The sequence below is a fragment of the Theropithecus gelada genome, chromosome 10 (genome assembly GCF_003255815.1).
Source record: "Theropithecus gelada isolate Dixy chromosome 10, Tgel_1.0, whole genome shotgun sequence".
NCBI classification, from domain to species: domain Eukaryota; kingdom Metazoa; phylum Chordata; class Mammalia; order Primates; family Cercopithecidae; genus Theropithecus; species Theropithecus gelada.
Window position 1 is genome coordinate 19,569,177 of NC_037678.1, and position 24,451 is coordinate 19,593,627.

The 24,451-nt window shown below is 46.0% G+C and overlaps 2 protein-coding genes and 1 pseudogene across 8 annotated transcripts in view; 1 reads left to right on the forward strand and 2 right to left on the reverse strand.

Moving 5' to 3' along the window:
* MORC2 (MORC family CW-type zinc finger 2) overlaps window positions 1-4,569 on the forward strand; it is a 42,253-nt gene extending 37,684 nt beyond the window's left edge. Inside the window, exons 25-26 of one of the 2 annotated variants that reach the window (XM_025398189.1) lie at window positions 1,515-1,694; window positions 2,839-4,569. In XM_025398189.1, coding sequence (XP_025253974.1) covers window positions 1,515-1,694; window positions 2,839-2,907 — 249 coding nt within the window. In that variant the 3' untranslated portion in view covers window positions 2,908-4,569. Of the gene's footprint in view, window positions 1-1,514; window positions 1,704-2,838 lie in introns of both variants that reach the window. The other variant, XM_025398188.1, reaches the window with a different exon arrangement.
* On the reverse strand, window positions 3,068-4,423 carry LOC112632527 (annotated as a pseudogene). The gene has a single exon (XR_003121402.1). The product of XR_003121402.1 is annotated as an uncharacterized LOC112632527 (transcript).
* Window positions 4,570-21,812: 17,243 nt separating the features above from the next.
* The window catches only part of OSBP2 (oxysterol binding protein 2), a 225,562-nt gene continuing 222,923 nt past the window's right edge, over window positions 21,813-24,451 (reverse strand). For 4 of the 5 annotated variants that reach the window (XM_025400227.1, XM_025400226.1, XM_025400229.1 and 1 more), the window contains 2 exons: window positions 23,567-23,799; window positions 21,813-23,434 (listed from right to left, as the gene is read on the reverse strand). In XM_025400227.1, coding sequence (XP_025256012.1) covers window positions 23,292-23,434; window positions 23,567-23,799 — 376 coding nt within the window. In that variant the 3' untranslated portion in view covers window positions 21,813-23,291. Of the gene's footprint in view, window positions 23,438-23,566; window positions 23,800-24,451 lie in introns of all 5 variants that reach the window. The other variant, XM_025400228.1, reaches the window with a different exon arrangement.

Genomic DNA, 24,451 nt, shown 5'->3' on the forward strand with positions numbered 1-24,451 from the left:
GACAGAGCGAGACTCTTGTCTCAAAAGAAAAAAAAAAAAAGTATATTAGCTTTTTTTTGTATAAGGAGCTATAATACCAGTGGATCACCTTTGTTCTGCTAATTGTAATGTCTAAAACCACTCAAAGTTTTTTTTTTTTTTTTTTTTTTGAGACAGAGTCTTGCTCTGTTGCCCGGGCTAGAGTGCAGTGGCACAATCTTGGCTCACTGCCAGCTCCACCTTCCGGGTTCATGCCATTCTCCTGCCTCAGCCTCCCAAGTAGCTGGGACTACAGGTGCCTGCCATCATGCCCTGCTATTTTTTTGTATTTTTAGAGACGGGGTTTCCCTGTGTTAGCCAGGATGGTCTCTATCTCCTGACCTCGTGATCTGCCCACCTCGGCCTCTCAAAGTGCTGGAATTACAGGCATGAGCCACCGCGCATGGCCATCACTCAAACTATTTTTTTAGCATCAGGGATAAAACAAAGTCTACTGTTCAATATGTCCTTGTCAGTTATGTCCTTTATACTGTATTCATCAGGAGTTCCATAGAGCCTCAGGAGCCCTGCAATATTAGATTCAAGTATCATTTTGCAAAAAAACTAATGTAACAATTATATGTGAATCTACAATTACCTCAAAATAATTAAAAAAAATTATTAAAACCATGTCTGCTTTCAAGATGTTGTATACTGAATTTTAATACTTTGGGGATTGCTCCAGCATTTATTTTGTGCTGCCAAGGCAATTATTGTTTTGTGTAGAAGTTTCTCTTGCTATCTTGGTTTTAGTAGGATAAGGTGAATGACACGGTTCGATACTTGCCAGTAACAGTTTTAAAAAATGGCATCTAGAAGCCTCTCTAGGCTGGGCAGCTCATGCATCTTTACAGAAGTAAACACCAGAGTTGATAAGACTACAGTAGCCAGCTAGCACCTGCTGGTTGAGGCGTGTGTGTTCATCACAGTGGCCTCATCATTCTCAGTGATTTACGAGGAAGTCATGTTATAAATTTGAACTTGGAAAATAAATTGAACCTAAAGAGATACTACTTACATTGTTTTTCACACTGAGATTCCATGTGACATTTCATTTAAAACAAATATTCTGCTTCAAAAGCCACTAGAAAAACTGCTTGTTTCCTACCTCACCCGCTGGAGGTTTCAGGTACTCAGGGAAAATAGTAAAAAGCTCTGATGCTGCAGAAGTATATACTGCTTGCTCCACAGAGCTGAAGATATCTGCTCTTGGTTGGTAGGTGAAGAGAGAACTGATATGAGTGCTGACATTGTTGGGTATGTCTTGGAAGTGGATGGCACAGGGCTGTACTGAAGTCAGACAGGTTATGATTGAGCATGGAAGAGTGATTCTGTCAACCTTTTTTGCCACTTGGAATGGTAAGAATCACCCCTCATGTGTCCTCATGGCCTGCTGTCTGCCAGAGCACTGTGCTGAGTGCTTCACCTGTGTGCTAATTGTCTTCTTCCTTGTGGCAGCCCCTTATGTACCCTCCCTCTTGCTATGCTCCCAACAGAAAGAGTACTTCAAGCAATATGAAGTAGGGCTCCAAAACCTGTGCAATTCCTACCAGAGCCGTGCTGACTCCCGGGCCAAGGCCTCCGAGGAAAGCCTGCGTACCTCCGAGAGGAAGCTCCGCGAGACGGAGGAGAAGCTGCAGAAGCTGAGGACCAACATCGTGGCACTCCTGCAAAAGGTGCAGGAGGTGAGCCCGGCAGCCTTCCTGTTGCAGCTGGACCACCTGGTCTCTTAGGGAGGGGGGCCTGGGACCTGTTCCTGTTCTCACAAGAATTTGTCCACTCACAGGAATCTGTGGTTCCCACCCTGGCTGCACAGCACCCTGGCAGGAGAGCTTGAGATGGTGTGGCTGCCTGGGTCTCAGCCCAGCCAGACCCATAGAACCAGGCTTTTTCCCTTTAGACATTCCGAGGTACAGCCTGGTTTGAGAACCCTCCAAGCCATAAAAACGAAGTTCTTTTCCACATGACGCCCAGATGGGATTGGGTAGCCCAGAAGTGGGGAGTGCTCCTTAGCTTGTTGGTCCTTCATCCAGGCAGTAAGCATGAGGGCCTGCTCTGTGCCTGTCCTGTGGATACAGAATGAACAAGACAAGCCAGAGAAGGTTCCTGCTCTCACAGCCTGCCAGTTTGGTGGAAGAGACAGAATTACTGATGGTGGTTCCTAAGGAGATACAGTAAAGTGTTGTGAGGCCACTTGACTAAAATGTTCAGGGGCTTAGGCATTTGGAGACACTGGAAGCCAGTCATGCAAAGAGTGTGACACGAGCATTCCAGGCAGAAGGAAGAGGAGGACTTGAGGCCTGAGCAGGGACTTGGGGGCAGTAGGAGCAGAGGCAGGGCTTGAAAGTTGTGGGATTTGATCCTACAATGGAGATCACTGGAGGGGTGTGGCATGATCCAGTTTTCAGTCTCAAGACACTTACCTGGTTGGTTGGAGGAGGCCTGGAGGGGTCAAAGTTAGAACCAGAGCCTCCTGTGAGGAGGCTCCCACAGCTGTCTGAGACAGTGGTGGCCTGGACCTTGGGCAGTGACACAAGGGAGAGAAGTGGGCATATTTGTAGGATCTGAGGGAAACGTACATCTAAGACAACTGGGAACACGGGGTAGAGGCACGGCGGGCACAGGAAATCTGGGCATCATCCGTGCACAGTAGATGGAGGAGGGGAGAATAAAGATAGGACAGAAGCCTGACATCCAGGGTGGGGTGGGAGGTGGGGGAGGGGACTCTGGGCTCTGTCCCAGAAGCTGAGAGAAGGTGTAAAGGTGGGCCCCCCAATCACTTTCTGGCCCCCTGTTGACTCCTGCTCTGCTCTATTCCAGGACATAGACATCAACACAGATGATGAGCTGGACGCCTACATTGAGGACCTCATCACCAAGGGGGACTGAAGGCGGGAGAGAGAGCAGCTCCCCTGCCCACCTGCCCTTCAACCCTGTAGCTGCAGGGGGAGGGGGCTTCATTCATGGGTTGGTGGTCGCACCTTGGTTTGACTTACAGGGGACATTTGTGTTTTTGGAGGGAAAGATACCCTGATTCTTTGAATCTTCCTCCTTAAGTTTATAAATATTTATTTTTTAAAAGAAGATGCTGTGCCTGTGAGACCATACTTTTTCTTTTTTTTTTTCTTTTTTGGTGACTGCAAAGGACAGAGAACCTTTCCACTTTGGCCACACTGGGTTGCTAAGCCGGAGTCACTTCAGCTCTTGGCTCCTCAAGATAACGGCGAGTTCAGTGCCATCTTAGAGAAGCTCCAGGGGCAGGGCTGACTTTTCTCCTAGAGGAGGAACAACGTGGGGATCTGAGGGATAGGAGGGAGACTTCCCCCCAGAGTGGTGGTCCTGCTGGGGGCTCAGATCCAGGGACCCAAAAGGGGGGCTGTGTAGGAGGTTCCACATTGGAGGGGCTCTCTCTCGCAGCTGTCCGAGTTGGTCCTGGCTGTGGCGTCCAGACAGCTTGGGGGAAAAAGATCCTGTCTAACCACCTCATCTACCACTCAGGTTCTTTCTGAAGGAGGGATTTCTTCAGTTAACCATGGTCAGTGAGGTTTCTTACCGCAGTAACTTGAGTCCAGGTTGAAGGGGAGACAGATCTGTGGTGAATCTCTGATTTGGGTAGCACACTGAGTGTGGAACCCCACAGGACTCCTTAGGGACGCAGCTTGGGTGTGAAAAAACCCCTGGGGCTGAGCTAGTGACCTCCATGTGTGGGTGCAGCAGGGCCCTGGATGGTGCCAGTTGATCTGGACAGCCTGTTGATGTTTTTCTACTTCTACCCTTTGGCCGGGCCCCACTGAGCCCCATCGAGGTGCCTGAGGAGGGGGCCAGTGAGGTCCCCTGGCCACAGGGACTCCAGAGGCATCTCTGCAGGAAGCACACCATGCGTTCCCTCCATGTCCCATCATAGTGCCACAATCTGTGTCCCGTAACTTCTCAGGGTCAAAGACAAAGGCAAGGGTTGCTGAATTTTCTCTTTAATGGCCACTGGAAGAATCTGGTTCAGTTTTTCCCAACTCTCTTCCCACTCGGATTCGGGGACTCTGGGTTTTCTGAAGGCACAAGGACTATGACTTTGTACCACTAACTTGTGGTTCAAACCTGGGTGTGTTTCTGGCATCTCCCTAACCCAGATCAGCAATGGCTACCCTGTTGCTCCGAGGCCAGCAGAAGACTGGAAGCAGAGGTGAGGGATGCAGGCCACACTGGAATGGGAAGTCTTTCCCCACTGGATGTGCCTGTGTCTGGTGGGTTTTGGGCCTTCCCAGACTACATCTCTGGGAGAGGCCTGTTTGGGGTAGTACACTGAGAGACCCTGGCCTCTTCTGCTGGAAGACTGTCCAAGTCTTGGGGTTTCTTGAGCAGGTGATTCCTCTGCCATCCTGCTGTCTCTGTTCATCTCAGGCAGCATGGGGTCCACTTTTGTCCCCAAACCTAATGTTTTAATCCAAATGCAAGTTGGTTCTGCATTTTTACTGGAGGGTAATCAATTTTTAAAATTCACACACATGTAATCAAAATGCAATACTATAAACTTCTACTGGTGAGACTCCTGAACTCGGTCTGTTTTCTTCTTAGTAAAATTCAGCACCTTCCTTCTCTTCATTCTTTGTACCACTGTGGCTTTAAACGGTCTTCAAGTTATTCCTCCTCATCACCTCAATTGTTTTATCTTCACCCCCTTAACATCCACAGAAACAGACTGGAGTTCTTGAATGTTTTAGCTTCAACTTCTAGATGAGCCCACTGTGCTTTGTTAATGCTACCACAGTTGTGCTGAATGCAGCCTGTTTCCCAGGCAGAGATCCTGCCACTCCCAATGGGAAGATAAAATGCAGGGGTCCTCTTTGCCAGTTTCCTGGGAACATCAAGGGACAGGTGACCAGCTTGGAACTCTTTGATGACTTGGGAGGAGGAAGATGGTCTGGCTGATCTGTGGTGAAAAGGTCCTTTGCACAAGGCTGCAAGAAAGTGAAGGGCAGCAACGCTGGTGTTTAAGGACCGAGAGGAGTGGGTACTAGGGTGTTTTGTTTGAGATGGGGGTCTCACCCTGGTCACCTAAGCTGGAGTGCAGTGGCACGATCTTGGCTCACTGATACGTCTGCCTTTCAGACTCAAGTGATCCTCCCACCTTAGCCTCTCTAGCTGGGACCACAGGCACGCACCATCACGCCTGGCTAATTTTTTTTTTTTTTTGTATTTTTGGTAGAGTTTCATCACGTTGCTTAGGATGGTCTCAAACTCCTGAGCTCAAGTGATCCACCTGCCTCGGCCTCCTAAAGTGCTGGGATTACAGTGTGAGCCACCATGCCTCACCTAGGGTGTTTGATTTTTAAGTGACACATGCACATGGTAAACATTAAAACCGTCTAAAAGGCTGGACCATGAAAAGCAAGGCTCCCTTCTCCCACCCAATCCCTGAATTCTCCCTGGATAGTATCCCTCCTAAGTGAATACACTTCTACTCTGTTCCCTTTCTGCCTGTTAACTACTTAGTGTAGCTTAAGTGTAGTGGAACCTGCTTCAGAATAACCCATATGGGTCTTCTTTATTCTCATGAACCACAGAGCATTTCATGTGTTGAGATATTGTCTCCTATTTATGGACATTTGGGGTTGTTTCCATTTTTTTTTGTTGTTGTTTTGAGACGGACTCTTGCTCTGTCACCCAGTCTGGAGTGCCGTGGCATGATCTCGGCTCATTGCAACCTTCACCTCCTGGGTTCAAGCAATTCTCCCCCATCAGCCTCCTGAGTAGCTGGGACTACAGGTGCATGCCACCATGCGCAGCTAATTTTTGTATTTTTTGGTAAAGACAGGGTTTCACTACATTGGCCAGGCTGGTCTCAAACTCCTGAACTCAAGTGATTCACCCACCTTGGCCTCCCAGTGCTGGGATTACAGGCATGAGCCACTGCACCCGGCCAGTCACCATTTTCATACAGTAACTTGCAATGCACCAGGCCTTACCAGGGCCACTGATGGGTTCAGCAGACATTTCTTTCTTCAAGCTGGCAAGGCCTCAGATAAGTCACTGCCCATTTTGGCTCCCCGTTCCTCCTCTAAAATAAGGGAGTTGGGTGATGGCAGAGGCTTTCCAGCTTATTCAGCCTCAGGGCCTGTTACCTACCTAAAATTTATCCAGAAGCCCATATGGAAAGCCAGGAGTACTGGAACTGCTCTGGTTGAAGCTGGGATGGGGGCCCAAAGCTCCCTGCTGTTCTTGACCCCCACATCTTTGCTTCCAAGATTTCACTGGCGCCTACCTGCTACCTGTAGGCCTTCAGCTGCTTACTCTTGTCCTATGTGGGGGTAAAGTGCTTACTCAGCAGCCATCCTCATGGCCTAACCATTTGGCCAGTTTCAGTGTCCCTGAAGGATGGAGGAGGGCTGGGCTTCCATGGAGCCTGAACCGCAGGTGCCTTCAGCACTTCCTGGGGCTCTGGACATGTCAGCAGCTGCCCACCAAGGCCTGGAAGGTAAGGGGGTTCATACCACTAGGGCAAACTTGGATCAATAAGAAGGGAAGGATGCGACAGACCTTATCCCTCCTCTTTTCTTGTCCCCTCTGGATTCTACTGAGATGCTTCCAGGGATTCTCCAAGGCTCCTTCCTGCCCCAGTAACTGCAGGTTTCTGGGGAAGCCGTGGCCAGCTCTAATCCCCTACTTTTTTTTTTTTTTTTCTTTCCCTTTTTAGACAGTCTCGCTCTGTCACCCAGGTTGGAGTGCAGTAGCGCCATCTCGCCTCACTGCAACCTCCGCCTCCAGGGTTTAAGCAATTCTCCTGCCTCAGACTCTCTAGTAGCTGGAATTAACAGGCGCGTGCTACCACACCTGGCTAATTTTCGTATTTTTAGTAGAGACAGGGTTTCGCCATGTTGGCCAGGCTGGTCTTGAACTCCTGGTCTTGAGATCCATCTGCCTCAGCCTCCCAAAGGGCTGGGAGCCACAGCGCCCAGCCTAATCCCCTACTTTGATTTACTATCCCTCCCCACATCATTTCTTTCCTTATTGAAAGCTCTGGGTCCTCCCCAATGCTCCACCATGTAAACCAATCTGTCCCGCTGGGTTTGGGGCACCGCAGTGGGCAGCGGGGAACCTGTTTGTCAGAAGGTTCAGAGTTTTTGAGTTCCTCATGTTTGTTTGTTTGAGACGGAGTCTCGCTTTGTCGCCCAGGCTGGAGTGCCGTGGCCGGATCTCAGCTCATTGCAAGCTCCGCCTCCCGGGTTCACGCCATTCTCCTGCCTCAGCCTCCCGAGTAGCTGGGACTACAGGCGCCCGCCACCTCGCCCGGCTAGTTTTTTATATTTTTTTAGTAGAGACGGGGTTTCACCGGGTTAGCCAGAATGGTCTCCATCTCTTGACCTCGTGATCCGCCCGTCTCGGCCTCCCAAAGTGCTGGGATTACAGGCTTGAGCCACCGCGCCCGGCCAAGTTCCTCATGCTTAATTATCAGCGACCACAGCACAACACGTGGCCGAGGGTGGGTTGTAAATTCTCACCTGGCCTAGAGGACGCAGTCAGGACTCCAGCACTTGGCCATCTCTGTAGAGGCTTCGCGGGTCTGTTGACTGGTCATGCTCAGTCTAACACGGCGTGGTTATGAACGCCCGTTATGAACGGTTCATAACCAGTCAACGGTTATAAACTGTGGAGGGCTTCCCCAACCCCGCCGCACGCTCGAGGCGGAAGTGACACGGCGCCTGCGCGGTTTTGCTGGCGCGCCGCACGTGCACCGTGACCTGCGCATGCGCTTTGGAAGCCTCGGGAGCTTGCAGCGGCGCTCAGGGTTTGCTGCAGGTTACCTGTGGCCTTTGGGGGTTTCCTTGCATCTTTTAGGTAAGTACTTCCAGGGATTCTCTTTTTTTTTTTTTGAGACAGTCTCGCTCTGTCACCTAGGATGGAGTGCAGTGGCGCCATCTGGCCTCACTGCATCCTCCACCTCCAGGGTTCAAGCAATTCTCCTGCCTCAGACTCTCTAGTAGCTAGAGTTACAAGGAGAGCAAGGGCCCACTCACACCCCAAGCAGAAAAGCGAGGATTTTTTTTTCCTGCAAGCTGCTGAGCATTAATTAAGTCAAAGTGCAGATGAAATCTTTCCCCCCCGGTTGTTTTCCAACTTTTGGGGAGTCACTGGGGAAAACAGTCGTTGAACAGATGTCCTTAGGGTCGGCGCTTTTATCTTTGCAAGGAAGAACAAACACTAGGAAAGGAAGCTGCGTGTTTTTCCTTTTGCCGGGAAGGGTGTGTGCCTGCCTTTGGACCTGAGGCGGAGCGCCTGAAGCCTCTTGGACTTAACATTAGTCTGTTTTCTATGCGTTTGTCCTTGGCTTGGTTTATGGTGTTTGTTGAAAGGTAAATGTTTTAAAGTTTTGAGGATTCCTATCATGCTTAGGGAAATCCATCCCCTTCTCTCTTCTCCCCTTCCCCCGATATTCTCTTACATTTTGTTGCAATGTTTATTTTTTATTTTTTACTAGACAACCTGTAGTCCTTATGGAATATATTTTGTATAAGCTGTAAGACAAGAGTCAAGCTTCCCCTGCCCCCAGGTGGAAATTAACTCATTCCAGCCCTACTTATTAAATGAGCCTCTCATTAAATGAACCAACAGGTGTGGACTTGTTGCGTTTGAGATGCCCCTTAGACCCCAGTGGAGACATCTGTGGTCAGTTGCACAAGTGAGTGTGATGTGAGGGGTGAGGTTCTGGCTGAAACTATAATTGTGGGCGTCATCAGCATCTAAATAGATCAATCTCCCTCACTTCTTAAAAAATGATTTTCCAGTCTTAGAATTTATTCTCTCACATGAAATATTTAATCGCACTATCCAGTTCTCTCCCATCCCTGCCTAAAAGAAAGTGTTCCATTGGGATTTAAATTATAATTGCATTAAATTTAAATGTAAGTTTTGGGAGCATTGACATTTTTATGATATTAATCCTCCCCCAGAGGATAAAAATGGCTTTCCATTTACTCAAGACTTCTTTTAGGTCCTCCAATAAGATTTTATAAATTCTTTATACGGGTTCTATAACTTTCTGGTTAAATTTATTCCTAAGTGTTTTATGGTTTTTGTCTATTGTGATGAAATACTTTTTCCCATCTGTATTGCTCACTGATTATTAATATGAAGAAAAGCTAATATTTAATATAATTCACTTTCTATCTTAGGAATTCTGGTAGTTTTAATAAGCCTGTTTTTTATAGATATAAATTTGCAGGGTATACCAATTTATTTTGTCAGTTTGCTTTAGTTAGAACCTCTGAAACAACGTTGAGTAATGATCCCAGGCTTGTTTCTGATATGGGTGGAAATCCACATGTGAGAGCTGAGCAGTGAGAGTTTCGGCAAGTGGCTTTTAAAATGTTGGGGTTTCCTTTAGTTTCTCTTGGGGCTGCTGGGACTCACCGGTAGTTGCCAGTCCTGCCTGAGTCGGGCGCCAGGGGGCACCAGTCACACATAATGAAATGTGAGTTGTGCCCGCTGGAAACTGGCTGAATTTTGTCAAATGTCTTTATACCTTCTAAAAAAAAAAAAACATAGTTTTCTCCTTTATGCTGCTGTTTTTATTTTCAATTAGACATTGAGTAGCTATGAAAGAATACTGTATAAAATATTTGTAAAGTGGCCGGGCGCGGTGGCTCACGCCTGTAATTCCAGCACTGTGGGAGGTCAAGGTGGGCAGATTGCTTGAGCCCAGGAGTTCAAGACGAGCCTGGGCAACATAGCAAGACGTCGTCTCTACATTAAATACAAAAATTAGCTGGGTTTGTGCTGAGGCTGAGGTGGGAGAATCGCTTGAGCCCAGGAGGTGGAGGCTGCAATGAGCTATGATCGTGCCGCTGTACTCTAGCCTGGGTGACAGAGTGAGAAACTGTCTTAAAAAAAAAAATTGTAAAGCAGAAAAAATATACATCGAACAACCATCACCTGGTTCGTTATTTTATAAATCCTTGTGTGTCCTTCCTGGACCCCTTGTCTCCCTGCTCAAAGGTCACCATCATCCTGAATTGTGTTTATTACTCTTAGGGTGTTTCATTTTACAATTGTGTTTCTTTACTCTTCATTATATTTGTATGAGCTCTGTGTATTCCTGTTTTATTTTGCCCTGTTTTATTTTGTTTTGTTTTTGAACTTAGATGGACATAACGTTTTATTTACTGTTTTGCAGTTTTGTTTTGTTTTTCGTTCCAGAAACTCATCCATGTTGTTGGATGTAACTGTAATTTATTCATTTTCACTACTGTGTAGTATTCGGGTTGTTAACCTAAATAACAATAAAGAGAGGTTCTCAAAAGAAAATATACTTATTTGGGAACAAAGCATTGCAAATTTATGTATATATGTCTTGTCTTTTAGAGAGCCTCTTTGTTATTTAGGTTGCCACATCACTGCCGAATACTAGACAGTAATGAAAATGAATGAATTACACCTGCAATTGAACATAATACAATTTTAAATGCATGCCTCTGAGACTGGCAACTGCATTGTTTAGTTTATGTCTCCTGTTGCATGTATGCAGGACTTTCTCCCTGGGACAGCTGTCCCCAACATTTTTGGTACCAGAGACTGGTTTTATGGAAGACAGTTTTTCCATGGACTAGGGTAGGGGATGGTTTTTGGGATGATTCAAACACATTACATTTATTGTGCACTTTATTTCTGTTATTATTACATTGTAATTTATAATGAAATAATTATACAACTCACCATAATGTAGAATCAGTGGGAGCCCGAGCTTGTTTTCCTGGAGCTAGATGGTCTCATCTGTGGGTGATGGGAGACAGTGACAGATCATCAGGCATTCGATTCTCATCAGGAACACGCAACCCAGATCCCTCGCATGCGCAGTTTACATAGGGTTCTTGCTCCTGTGAGAATCTAATGCGGCCGCTGACTTGACAGGAGGCAGAGCTCAGGCAGTAATGGGTAATGGGTAGCGGCTGTAAATACAGATGAAGCCTTGCCTGTTTGCCCACAGCTCACCTGCTGTGTGGTCTGGTTCCTAAGAGACCATAGACTGGTACTGGTCTGTGGCCTGAGGGTTGGGGACCCCTGCCCTAGGATATAATCCTTGGAGTAGAATTGCAGAATCATAGTTCATGCCCATTTCCACTTTAAAAGGTAATGCTAGAATTGGTTGTGTTAATTTTCACACCCATTGGCACTCGATAGTTGCTTTGTTTCTCCACTTTGTTGCCTGTGCTTGATATTGCTAGACTTGAAATGTTTTGCCAGTCCGATGGGGATATAGTGGTATCTCAGTGTGGTTTAATTTAGATTTTTCCGATTTCTAAAATGTGGTTGAGCACTTTTTCTTATATTTGTTGACCATTTATTTATTTTTATTTATTTTTGAGACAGGGTCTTGCTCTGTCGCCCAGGCTGGAGTGCAGTGGCACGATCACAGCACGCTGCAACCTCCACCTCCTGGGCTCAAGGAGTCCTCTTGCCGCAGTCTCCCAAGTAGTTAGGACTACAGGCATGTGCCACAATGCCTGGCTAATTTTTGTATTTTTAGTATAGACAGGGTTTTACTATGTCGCCCTGGCTCATGTGCCACAATGCCTGGCTAATATTTGTATTTTTAGTAGAGACAGGGTTTCGCTATGTTGCCCTGGCTGGTCTTTAACTCCTGGACACAAGCGATCCACTTGCCTCAGCCTCCCAAAGTGCTGGGATTATAGGTGTGAGCCATTGTGCCTGGCCTTATTGACCATTTAGGTTTCTGTGATGAAGTGTTTGCTCAAGATTTGGGCCCATTTTCCTATTTTATCATTTTCTGATTTGAATTTTGTATATTCTGGAGACAAGTTCTTTATAAGTTATCTGTGTTGCAGATTTCTTCTCCTGTTCTCTGGTATGCCTTCTTTTTTATTCTCTTTTTACAGAGTCTTTTTGAGGACTAGGAGTCCTTAATTAAAAATGTAGAATTATAATTTATCAGTCTTTTATTTATAGTTTTATTATAACTTGTTTAAGAAATATTTCTTGGCTGGGCGCGGTGGCTCACGCCTGTAATCCCAGCACTTTGGGAGGCTGAGGTGGGCGGATCACCTGAGGTCAGGAGTTTGAGACCAGCCTGGCCAACATGGTGAAACCCCGTGCTCACTAAAAATACAAAAATTAGCCGGGCACGATGGTGGGCGCCTGTAATCCAGCTACTCAGGAGGCTGAGGCAGAAGAACTGCTTGAACCTGGGAGGTAGAGATTGCGGTGAGCCAAGATTGCACCATTGCACTCACCTGGGAGACAGGAGCGAAACTCCATCTCAGAAAACAAAACAAAAATAAGAAATACTTCTCTACCCTGAAGTCATGAAGATGTTTTGTTTTATCTTCTAAAGCCTTTATAGTTTTGTCTTTCATGTACAGATGGTCCCTACCTTAATGATGGTTTGACTTATGATTTTTTTTGACTTTATGATGTTGTGAAAGCAATAACCAGTAGAAGCTGCACTTTGGATTTTGAATTTTCATATTTCTCCAGGCTAGCAATATTCTGTAAGATATTGTGGTGCCGGGCAGTGGCCGCAAGCTGCAGCTGTCAGCCACAAGGGTAAACATTTGATACTCTATAATGTACAGTGTTCGATATTCAACACTCTGTTATAAAAACAGGCTATGTGTTAGATGATTTTACTCAACTGTAGGCTAAGGTCAGTGTTCTGAGCTCATTTAAGGTAGGCTAGGCTAAGCTATGATGTTCAGTAGAAGTATGAAATGCATTTTTAACTTATGATATTTTTGATTTATGGGTTTATTGGAACATAACCTTATTGTAAGTTGAGGACCATCTGTATAGATTTTTTTTTTTTTTTGAGACGGAGTCTCACTCTGTCGCCCAGGCTGGAGTGCAGTGGCGCGATCTCAGCTCACTGCAAGCTCCGCCTCCTGGGTTCATGCCATTCTCCTGCCTCAGCCTCCTGAGTAGCTGGGACTACAGGTGCCCGTCACCTTGCCCGGCTAGTTTTTTGTATTTTTTAGTAGAGACGGGGTTTCACCATGTTTGCCAGGATGGTCTTAATCTCCTGACCTCGTGATCCGCCCATCTTGGCCTCCCAAAGTGCTGGGATTACAGGCTTGAGCCACTGTGTCTGGCCTAGATTTTTTTTTTAATTATTTAAAAAAAAGACTCTATCTCAAATTATTTTTTGAGATAGAGTCTTATTCTGTTGCCCAGGCTGTAGTACAGTGGCACGATCTTGGCTCAATGCAACCTCTGCCTCCTGGGTTCAAGTGATTCTCGTGCCTCAGCCTCCTGAGTAGCTGGGATTACAGGCATGTGCCACCACACCCGGCTAATTTTTTTGTATTTTTAATAGAGATAGGATTTTGCCATATTGGCCAGGCTGGTCTCGAACTCCTGGCCTAAAGTGATCCGCCCATCTTAGTCTCCCAAAGTGCTGAGATTATAGGCATGAGCCACCTTGCTTGGCCTAGATCTTTATATACCCAGAATTGACTTTCATGTATAGTGTGATGTAGAGGTCCAGTTTTTCTCCTTCCCTCCTCCTTTCCTTCTTCATTCCCTCCCTTCCTCTTCTCTCCTTCTATCCATATGTATACCTGGTTGCCTCACCACCCTTCATTGAGTAGTCTTTTCTTTCACTGTTGATCTACAGTGCTACCTCTGTTATATATCAAATGTTCATTTATGTATTAATCTGTTTCTGAACTTTTAATTTGGTTATATTTGTCTATTGTCTCTTTCTCTATGCCAGTACTAATTTATAGTTTTATATTGTTTTGATAGCTAGTAGAGCCAGTCCTCCTACTTTTTTTTTTTTTTAGACTGAGTCTCACTCTGTCACCCAGGCTGGAATGCAGTGGCGTGATCTCAGCTCACTACAACCTCCACCTCCTTGGTTCAAGGGATTCCCCTGCCTCATTCTCCCAAGTAGCTGGGATCACAGGCATGCACCACCACACCTGGCTAATTTTTTTGTATTTTTAATAGAGATGGGGTTTCACCATGTTGACCAGACTGGTCTCGAACTCCTGACCTCAGGCTATCCACCTGCCTTGGCCTCCCAAAGTGCTGGGATTACAGGCATGAGCCACCACACCTGGCTACTTTTCCACTTTGATAGTGTCTTGACTACTGTTAGGTCTTAGCATTTTCGTGTACATTTTATAATCATCAAGCTCCATGAGAAAACCTGTAGGGGTTCCATTGGAATTGATTATATCTGTCCTCAACTGAGAAGAATGTATACCTTTGTAAGTCTTCCCAACCATGAATATGGTATAATTCTCAATCTAGAGCTTTCTTTAGTGTCTCTCAAAAAAAGTATTAGTTTTCCCTTTTGAGGTCTCATATATCTTTTGTTAGATAAATCTTTGGAACCTGATGATTTGTAATGCTACTGCAGATGAATGACAATTTTAAGTTACATTCTCTGATAGTTTGTTGCTAGTATATAAAAATGTAATTGATTTTTATATATCCATTGACTGTTATCTGCAGAATTCTTTTGGATTTTTTAGGTCACATCATCAGTGAACAGTGATAATTTTACCAATTCTCATACTTTATATAAATATTTTTCTTGCCTTATTGCATTGGCTCTGAGTACAATGTTGAATATAAAGAGGGAAAGTGGGCATCTCTTTTTGCTCCCTGTCTTGCAGGAAAAAGTGCGTGTGTGTATGTGTGTAGATATCAGATTATGGAAATTTTCTTCTGTTCCTGTTGCTAAACCTTTTATTTTATTTTATTTATTTTTATTTTTTTGAGACAGAGTCTCACTCTGTCACCCAGGCTGGAATGCAGTGGTGCCATCTTGGCTTACTGCAACCTCCACCTCCCAGGTTCAAGTGATTCTCCTGCCTCAGCCTCTCGAATAGCTGGGATTACAGGTGCCCACCACCATGCCCAGTTAATTTTTGTATTTTTAGTAGAGATGGGGTTTCACCATGTTGGCCAGGCTGGTCTCGAACTCCTGACCTCAAGTGATCTGCCTGCCTCAGCCTCCCAAAGTGCTGGGATTACAGGCAAGAGCCACTGTGCCCGGCCTTTTTTTTTTCCTTTTAAATATCATGGATGTGTGCTGAATTTTACCTGAAGTGTTTTCTGCATATTAGTATAACTATGTAGCATTCTCCTTTAATTTGTTAATGTGGTGAATTATATTGTTTAGTTTTTCTCAGCATAAACCTTGCATTTTTGGAATAATGATTATTTTTCTATATTGCTAGATTTATTAATATTTTATTTTGAATTGTACCATTATAAGTGACATTAGTTTGTAACTGTCCATTCTCATACTGTTTGTCAGGTTTTTGTGAGCAGGTTATGTTAGCTTCAAGAAATGATTTTGGGAGTATTCTCTCTCTCCCTCTACTCTGGGAAAGTTTCTCTAAGATTGGAATTATTAGTTGGTCATCTGTGTAGAATTTTGTGTGTATATGTTAGGACTGTTTTTGAGACGGAGTCTCGCTCTGTCACCAGGCTGGAGTGCAGTGGATCACGGCTCACTGCAACCTCCGCCTCTCGGGTTCAAGTGATTCTCCTGCCTCAGCCTCCTGAGTAGCTGAGACTACAGCTGTGTGCCACCACACCCAGCTAATTTTTACATTTTTAGTAGAGGTGGGGTTTCAACATGTTGGCCAGGATAGTCTCGATCTCTTGACTTCATGATCCACCCACCTCGGCCTCCCAAAGTGCTGGGATTACAGGCATGAATCACTGTACCTGGCCTGTTAGGACTACTTTTAACTGATTTTTAAAAAGAAATGGTTATAAGTCTTTATAAGTCTTTTTTTTTTTTTTTGAGACGGAGTCTTGCTCTGTCGCCCAGGCTGGAGTGCAGTGGCGCAATCTTGGCTCACTGCAAGCTCGGCCTCCCGGGTTCACCCCATTCTCCTGCCTCAGCCTCCCGAGTAACTGGGACTATAGGCGCCCACCACCACGCCCGGCTAATTTTTTTTTTTGTATTTTTAGTAGAGATGGGGTTTCACCATGTTAGCCAGGATGGTCTTGATCTTCTGACCCCGTGATCTGCCTGCCTTGGCCTCCCAAAGTGCTGTGATTACAGGGATGAGCCACCGTGCCCGGCCCAACCTCAGCTTTCTTCATTCTTTTTATTATTTTCCTATTTAATGAATATTTAATCTTTATTTTCATTCTTGTCCTTTTCTTGAGTTTATTCTAATGTTCATTTTCTGACTCAAATTGGATGTTTAAAAATCTTTTAGTCTTTTACATGAGCCTTAAATGCTGTAAATTTTCCTCAAGGTACTGCTTTACCTGTGTTCTGTACATTTTGATATGTAGTATTTTTGTTTAACTGTATTTTCTGATTTCTTTTGTTTTCTTCATTGACCTATGAGTTATTTCAAAATATGTTTTTAATGTTCTAGTCTGTTTTTTCTCCCAGTTTTGTTTTTGTCATTGATTTTGAACTGTCTTCATGCAAGTCTGAGAATGTGGTCTGTATGTCAGTCCTTTGAAATTTGCTGAGGCTTTATGACTGGATCAAATATGTGGTTAATATTCATAAAAGTTCTGTGTGCATTTCAAAAATACGTATTCTGCAGTCACATGTAATTCCCTGTATGTGTCCATGACATCACGTGTGTTAATTATGTAGTAATTAACATAATTTGTTGTCTGAGCTCTCATTACTGGGAGAAATACATTACAGTCTTCCATTATCATAGAGGATTTATCTTTCTCTTTATCCATTTTACTTTATACATTTTGAGATGTTATTAGGTGCATAAGAGTTTTAGAAATTTATGAGTTTTACCTTCTATCACTACAAAGTGACTTCAAAAATTCTAGTAGTTGACGTCTAGTAATATTTTTTGCCTTTAAGTCTGTTTAGTTTATTTATGTTTTAGGTGTATTCTTGTAAATAGCATATAGCTGGATTTTATTTTTAGTCCATATTGTTTCCTTGAAGCATTTAGATTGCTTAATTTTATGTAATTACTGAGGTATTATTGGTGAATTCTCTTATTTATGATTTTTATTCTACATTCTTTTTTCCTCTCCTCTCTTGCCTTCTTTAGATTTACTGAGCTTTTCCTCCCTGCATTCAATGTGTTTCTTCTACTGCTTTGGAAGTAATTTAGTATTGTTCTTCCTTCTGTGATTACCTGGTAAGTTTTATGTAATCTTAACTCATCATAGTCTCACTCCACATGACACTACATATATATTTTTAAAAAATATTTTAATATACTGTTTAGTATGTTAAATTTAGTTATACACACATACACACACACACACACACACACATATGTGTGTGTATATATGAGAGAGAGAGAGAGAGAGAGGGACAGAGAGACAGAGACAGGATGATTGTGTAGCTCACTGTAGTCTTGAACTTCTAGGCTCAAGTTATCCTCCCTCCTCAGCCTCCCAAGTAGCTGGGACTACAGGTACACGCTACCATGCCTGGTTAATTATTTTATTTTTGTAGAGATGGAGTCTCGCTGTATTGCCCAGGCTGGTCTCAAATTCCTGACCTCAAGTGATCATTCCACCTTGGCCTCCCCAAGCGTTGGGATTATAGGCATAAACCACCACACGTGGCCTGTGGAAAATATATTTTGACTGAGGAGAATACTAACATTTTCTTCTCTATTTTGGAGGTAATACTTGTCTTCTGACTTCCTTTGGAGGCTAACTCTCAGTCTAATCTGTTCTCGGTCTAATTGGCCTTCCTTTGGAGATGAATTTTCAGGATCTCACTCTGTTGCTCAGGCTGGAGTGCAGTGGTGTGGTCACAGCTCATTGCAGCCTCAAATTCTTGGGCTCAAGCAATCCTCTAGCCTTAATCTCCTGGGTCGCTAGGACTACAGACACATGCCACTATGCCTAATTTAGTTTTTTTTTTTTTTTTTTTGTAGAGATGGGGTCTCTTCTATTTTCCCACGGTGGTCTCCAGCTGCTGGTCTCAAGCAATCCTTCTGCCTCAGCCTCCCAAACTGCTGGTATGACAGGTGTGAGCCACTGCACCCAGCCTAATTGATGCTCTTTGAAGGTAATTAAAAAAAAATCTGCTTGTAAGGTTTTGTTGTCTTAGTAATCTTGCAGTTTTACTATATTGTATTTAGCTGTGGATTTCTTTTTATTTACCATAATTAGGATTTGTTGAGCTTAAGTTTATATATTGGTTTTTTTTATGATTTCTTGAAAAACTTTTAGCCATGACTCTTCAAAGATTGCTTCTGTTCCATAAAAAATTATTTTCTCCTTTTGAAATAGATCAGACATATATGGGATCTTACCTTTCATGTCTTAACTTCCCTTTGATATTTTTCACCTCTTTATGTCTCTGTGTTGTATTCCAAATTTCTTCAGATCTCACTTCTGCTTCACTAATACTCTCTTCAGCTGTGTAATCTGTTGTAAAACTATTCACTGGATTATTTTTAGTGATTTTAAAACGTTTTCTTGAAATTTGTTTAGTATTTTTGAATATTTACTCTTCACTTGTTTTCAAGCTGCCTGTTTCTAGAAATACATTAAACGTGCTTATTTTCTCTTCTGTATCTGATAATTTCACTATGTGGAAGAGTTTTCTGTCTGATTCTGATATCTGTTATTTCTGGTTGCCCTTTCTTGTGGGTGCTTGTTGCCTTGTGTGTTTGAAGATTTTATACTGTGAGCTGCTCATTTTCCCTGCAATTTCATATCTGAGGTTCTCTAAGGCCTAGAATGAAGGAGATATCTTCCAGAGAGGACTTGTTTGCTTCCCCCAAGTGACTGGGAACATTGCCAGCTTGGGACCATGTTACGTTCTCTGTCAGAGGTTTAATTGGGCCATTCAGGTAGTGTGTATTTGGGCTACAAAACTAACTGAGGGTCCACTCCTGATTACAAATTCTTAGGGGGATTTTGTTTTTCTCTGCTCAGGACCAACCTTTAAGACAAGTGATTTTTCTTGTATTTTATTTTGGATTCACCATTACATTGAAGGTGTAGCCCTTGGGGGCCCCAAATCTCTTATTATATGCCCTACCTTTGGAGGCTCTTTTGAGGTAGTGAAAACTTACAGTTAAGTTCATTAGGCTTTGTAAATAATTGCAACATAAAATATTTCAGACCTTTTCTTACCTCTCCAGGTTTTCATACCCACTTAGTTTTTGACTTGAGTATTCCTCATATTGTTTCCAGTTGATGGATGCATTTAACATTTAAAAAAATCCTTTTTTTTTTTTTTTTTTGAGACGGAGTCTCGCTCTGTCGCCCAGGCTGGAGTGCAGTGGCCGGATCTCAGCTCACTGCAAGCTCCGCCTCCCGGGTTTATGCCATTCTTCTGCCTCAACCTCCCCAGTAGCTGGGACTACAGGTGCCCGCCACCTCGCCCAGCTAGTTTTTTGTATTTTTTTTTTTTTTTAGTAGAGACAGGGTTTCACCGTGTTAGCCAGGATGGTCTCGATCTCCTGACCTTGTGATCCACCCGTTTCGGCCTCCCAAAGTGCTGGGATTACAGACTTGAGCCACCGCGCCCGGCCAACATTTAAGAAATTTTATCCAACCTGTCTAGTTTTCCACAAAGGAATATTTTCCAGGAACCTAGTTTACCTATGGCCAGAAGGAGAAGTCCTTTGGCTGATGTAATGAATTATTTACCATGGAAAGCTTCACAACACTGAGCCATTCTTGCATTTCTGCAGTAAACCTAATTTGGGCATGGCCTTACCAACCTGAGATTCAGTCTTTTCTATGTGGCTAGATTCTATTTGCTATTCCCTTGTTTGGATTTATGAAAATTCTTTTCTTCCATGAGATTGAACTATATATTCCCTTTATTTTCACACTGTCTTTATCAGGTTTTGTTGCTGAAGTTATGTATGCTGGCTAGCTTCATAAAAACAATAAGTTAAATAGCATTGAGTTTGTCTCTGGTCCTGTTCTGTGTTCCACTTTGAAATGTATCTCTCCATTGTCCACTCCTCCCAGCTCCCCTCATGCTGAGCCATGTCCCTGGAGATGAGGGAACCTCAGGCCTTCTCTTCCCCACTTACAGAATCTGACTCCTATCCCACAGTCTGTCAGGAGCAGCAATTTGGACTCCAGAGTTTGGGGGAGGCAGGAGTTTCCTGGGTCCCTGGGCTTGGCTCTTCCCCAGTTCCATTTCTGAGTCTCCTCCCAACATGGTACTGCAGTCACGCCCCCCACTGCTCAGGTGTTGTCCTACTGAGTGTTTGCTTTAGCTGGTCTTCCTGGCCTGGTGTTGATTCTTTCGACAGCTATTCATTGAGCACTTACCATGTGCCAGGCAGTGGGATGCTACAATGTGTAAGACCAGATTCCTTTTCTCATGAAGCTCACAGTCCATTGGGGTAAGGAGGCAGACCATCAACAAATACACTATATGGCAGCCAGGTGGTGATCAGAGCGCAGTGGAGAAAAAGGAAGCTGTGTGTCCCCAGTAGGCTTCCGGCTTGTTTGGGCATCTGCAGGTCAAGCCCACATGGTCCCCTCATCGTCCCCCGAGTTCTTGCTGGAGTACAGTGGCATGATCTCAGCTCACTGCAGCCTCTGCCTCTCAGGTTCAAGCAATTCTCTGCCTCAGCCTCCCAACTAGCTGGGATTACAGGTGTGTACCACCACCCCCGGCTAATTTTTGTATTTTTAGTAGAAATGGGGTTTTGCCATGCTGGCCAGGCTGGTCTCAAACTCCTGGCCTCAAGTGATCTGCCTCCTAAAGTGCTGGGATTACAGGTGTGATCCACTGCACCTGGCCCCTTTTCGCTTTTTTTTTTTTTTTTTTTTTAACAATTACTTTCTCATATAAATTTCACAATCAACTTGTCAAGCTTTTGAACTATTGGTAGGATTTTGATAGGGATCATGTTGAATTTGTAGGTTTGGGACTAACATAACTGAATGTGAACCTATCTATGAAGATGTATTTCCCCTCTTAACTAAGGTCCTCTTTGTCATATCCATAAAGGTCTTTTACAGGTTTTGTGTATTTTTGTCAGATGGCCTATGTTGTAGATCTTTTTTTCTATTATGTTTTCTACTCAGCGATGGCTGGGGTATGTGGGACCACTGAGTGTAGGTTGATCTTGTGTCCTGCTGGTCAGAGTAGTCTTTCTAAAACATTGCCCTGATGTCACTTCCTGTTCAAGCTCTTCAGAACCCTCTCTTTGCCTCAGTAGACTGGCCTTTGTCCCCTCCCTTGCCTTCTGGGTCAGGTGCATCCTGAGGTTCCATCTCACTTCTATTCCAGTGAGACCTGCCCCACCAGCTCCTCAGCAGGGACTCCCTGCTAGTGGCCACCGCCCCACAGATGGGGAAGCCTAGCCAGGGAAGGAGCTGTGCAGGGCCAGCCCCAGATCCCACAGGGCTAGGGTGTGGAGGCAGATGGTGAGAGCACTGGCCCTGATGACCCTGGGGTGCCCTGCTCCACCTATCCCTCACCTGGAAGTGCAACCCAGGCTGCTGCTGTCAAGTGACACGGAACTCACCAGGGCTGGCCTTCCCCCTGAAGGCCTCCCATTAGACAGCTCTAGGAACTGAAACACGGGAGGGGGATGCTGGTGGTCTCCACCTGGCTAAAACACTGCCCTTCCGAAACACTGCCCTTCCAAAGGGCAGAGCTGGGTTCAGGTCAGCCCTGTGACCACAGCAACAGGGCAGCCTTTGACAGAGCTGCAACTCTCTCCCCAGCCCTTTGGGCAGTTTCCTGGGTCTCCTACCTCCTCTCTTCCCCGACCCCCCTGCTGTTTCACCCCATGCTCTATCCCCATGCCACCTTGTAGGCTGTCACCTGTCCTTCTATGTTAGCCCCCTCCACCCAGACACAGAGAGACGGAGGGACAGGGCAGTGGAAAACTCCAAAGCCAAGGTTTTTTATTACTGGTCAAAAGGTACTTGCTAACAAAACAGTGTTGGGGAGAGGTACATTCCACAGCTCTGTGGGAGCCCCAGTGGGGCCGTCCTGCCCTATCCCACCCCGCCTCTCCAGTGGGCATCGTAAGGCATTTCACACATTGGTGTTTTCACTTTTTTTTTTTATGTATATATAAAAACAAAACCAGTCCTGGAGTAGAAAGAAAAACCCTGTGATGAACTTTTATAGGACTAAACTGAAATGGAAAGGATTGGAGTGTGAGATTCTGAGGGGCTGGGTCAGTGACCATGGTGGTCCAGCCCCCCATGGTTGGCAGAAGCCGCTGGAAGGGGGCATGAGGAGAGGGAAGGGCACAGCTGACATGAGGGCCAAACTCAGACAGGTGTGCCCGTCTTCATCATTTTTTCACTTTTACATACTGTAGAAATTTAAGCAAAATAGCTATTTTATATATATTTATATATCTCTATATATATAAATTAGGCAAATAAAGAGTTCAGGGGGCACTGAGATGGGGCACCCCTAGGGGCCTCCTAGGATGAGGAGGGATGCAAGGTCTCTGGTGCCTGGGTCACCAGCCCAGGCTGGGCCAAGGGTTTGTTCATTATTGCTGATTTGGGGCCTGGGTCTCAGGGCGGGGAGCACCTGCAGGCCCTGCCTTCCAGCCCTTCCTGGCCTCTTGGGGCTAGGGAGCCACCTGGGCTGGCTAGGGCGAGGCCAGGGACTGCTGCCCTCAAATCCACATGGGGGATGCCATCAGTACCCCCTCGCGCATCTGTGGGTGGGAGCTCGAGAAACTCTCTGTGCTCTGCTGGGCTGGGGCAGCCCCCTTCTCTTTTGGGCTCTGTGGGGCCCTGGCAGGTGGGGGTGTGGGCAGCTCAGATACCATCGAGGACTTGATATGTTGAGCTACAAAATTATCCCAACTCAAAGGGGTCTGGCTTCCTGATGTCTTAAAAATAAGGGGCTCTTGCCAGGACACTTTTGTGGCAAGAAAGCACACTTGGAAAGCTGTCTGCTAACTGCGGTACTAAAAATATTTACTAAACATCATGGCTGGAAAGAAATGGAGATCATTTTTCTAAAAAAGTCGAAGAGGCTCCCTAGGAGGGGCCAGTTCCTCCCTGGGTTGGGGGCTGGTGATTTGCGCAGCCCGTGGCCCGGGCCAGCCGGCCTGAGTTGTGGTAACTGGGGCAGGGGTTCCAGTAGGGCCCAGGTCCATAATGAAGGGGCACGGGTGACCCGGCGCACCTGGGGGCTGAAGAGAACCCAGGTCAGCCCTTCCTCCTTCCAAGGTGGGAGTCTCAAGAAAGTGTGGGAAAAAAAAATAGGAAAGGAAACAGGAAGGGCTGGGAATGGGCTGGGAGAAAGACCATTCAGTACTAAATTGAGTGCATTAATAAACAGGTGGGCCGGGCTGTGCAGGCGCCTATATTTGCTGCAAGGGTGGCGCTCAGAAGATGTTGGGGCACATGTGCCAGTCTTGCTTCTCCTTGGCCTCCCAGTAGCCGCCCTTGTACACACAGGCCATCTCCCCGGTCAGCGGGTCCAGCCTCTTCTCAAACCACAGTGGCGTGTAGGCATCCGCCTCCTTCTCTGCTGGGCAGGCACAGTGGGCTGGTGGGTCGGCAGGTGGCATGCTCCCCCGGAATCCGTCCCCGCGGACCCCCCCCCCCCCGGGCACCCCTTTCCTCCCGTGCGGGGCGCCCTTCCCGTCACCGGCCTCACCTTCCTCTGAGCTGCAGCTGCTGCCGGGCCCGCAGGCCTCCAGCCGCCGGCGCCGCGACAGGCGCTGCTTCTCTTCCAGCCGCTGCTTCTCGGTATTGGCCTCGTCCCAGCAGCCCTTCTCCATCAGCCGCTGGTCGGGCCGCAGGCGGCTGTCGGTGGGCGCTACGCCCTCCTCGTGCTCGTTGAGGGTCAGGGCCAGCTCTGAGAAGTAGTACATGTTCTCCGCGTTCTCCCTGTGGCGGTGGCAGTGGCGGTGGCGGAGGTGTGAGCGGGACCACACCTGCAAGGCCGCCCTCCCCTGCCTGGCGGTGTCCCCCCACCCTCCAGCTCCCGGCCTCCAGGACTCCCTCTGGCCTTGGGCCCACCCCAGTGAGCCCACCCGGCGGAACCCAGTGGCTGCAAACAACTGCTTTCTGCTCCCCACACCTCCCATGCTCACATGGCCAACCTGCCGCGGTTTTGCCACATTAGACTCATCTGGAAATTGTCTAGCTTAGTATTTCCTGGCTTTTCTTCTTTTCTATTATGTTTTTTTTCTTCTTCTTCTTTTTTGAGACAGTTTCACTCTTATTGCCCAGGCTGCAGTGCCTGGCCTTTTTATTTTTATTGTTTAAAGACAGGGTCTCCACCGGGCGCAGTGTCTCACGCCTGTAATCCCAGCGCTTTGCGAGGCTGAGGCCCGTGGATCACGAGGTCAGAAGTTCAAGACCAGCCTGGCCAACAGAGTGAAACCCCATTTCTACTAAAAATTAGCCGGGCATGGTGGCAGGCACCTGTAATCCCAGGTAATCTACTCAGGAGGCTGAGGCGGGAGAATTGCTTGAACCCTGGGAGGCAGAGGTTGCGGTGAGCCGAGATCACACCATTGCACTCCAGCCTGGGCGA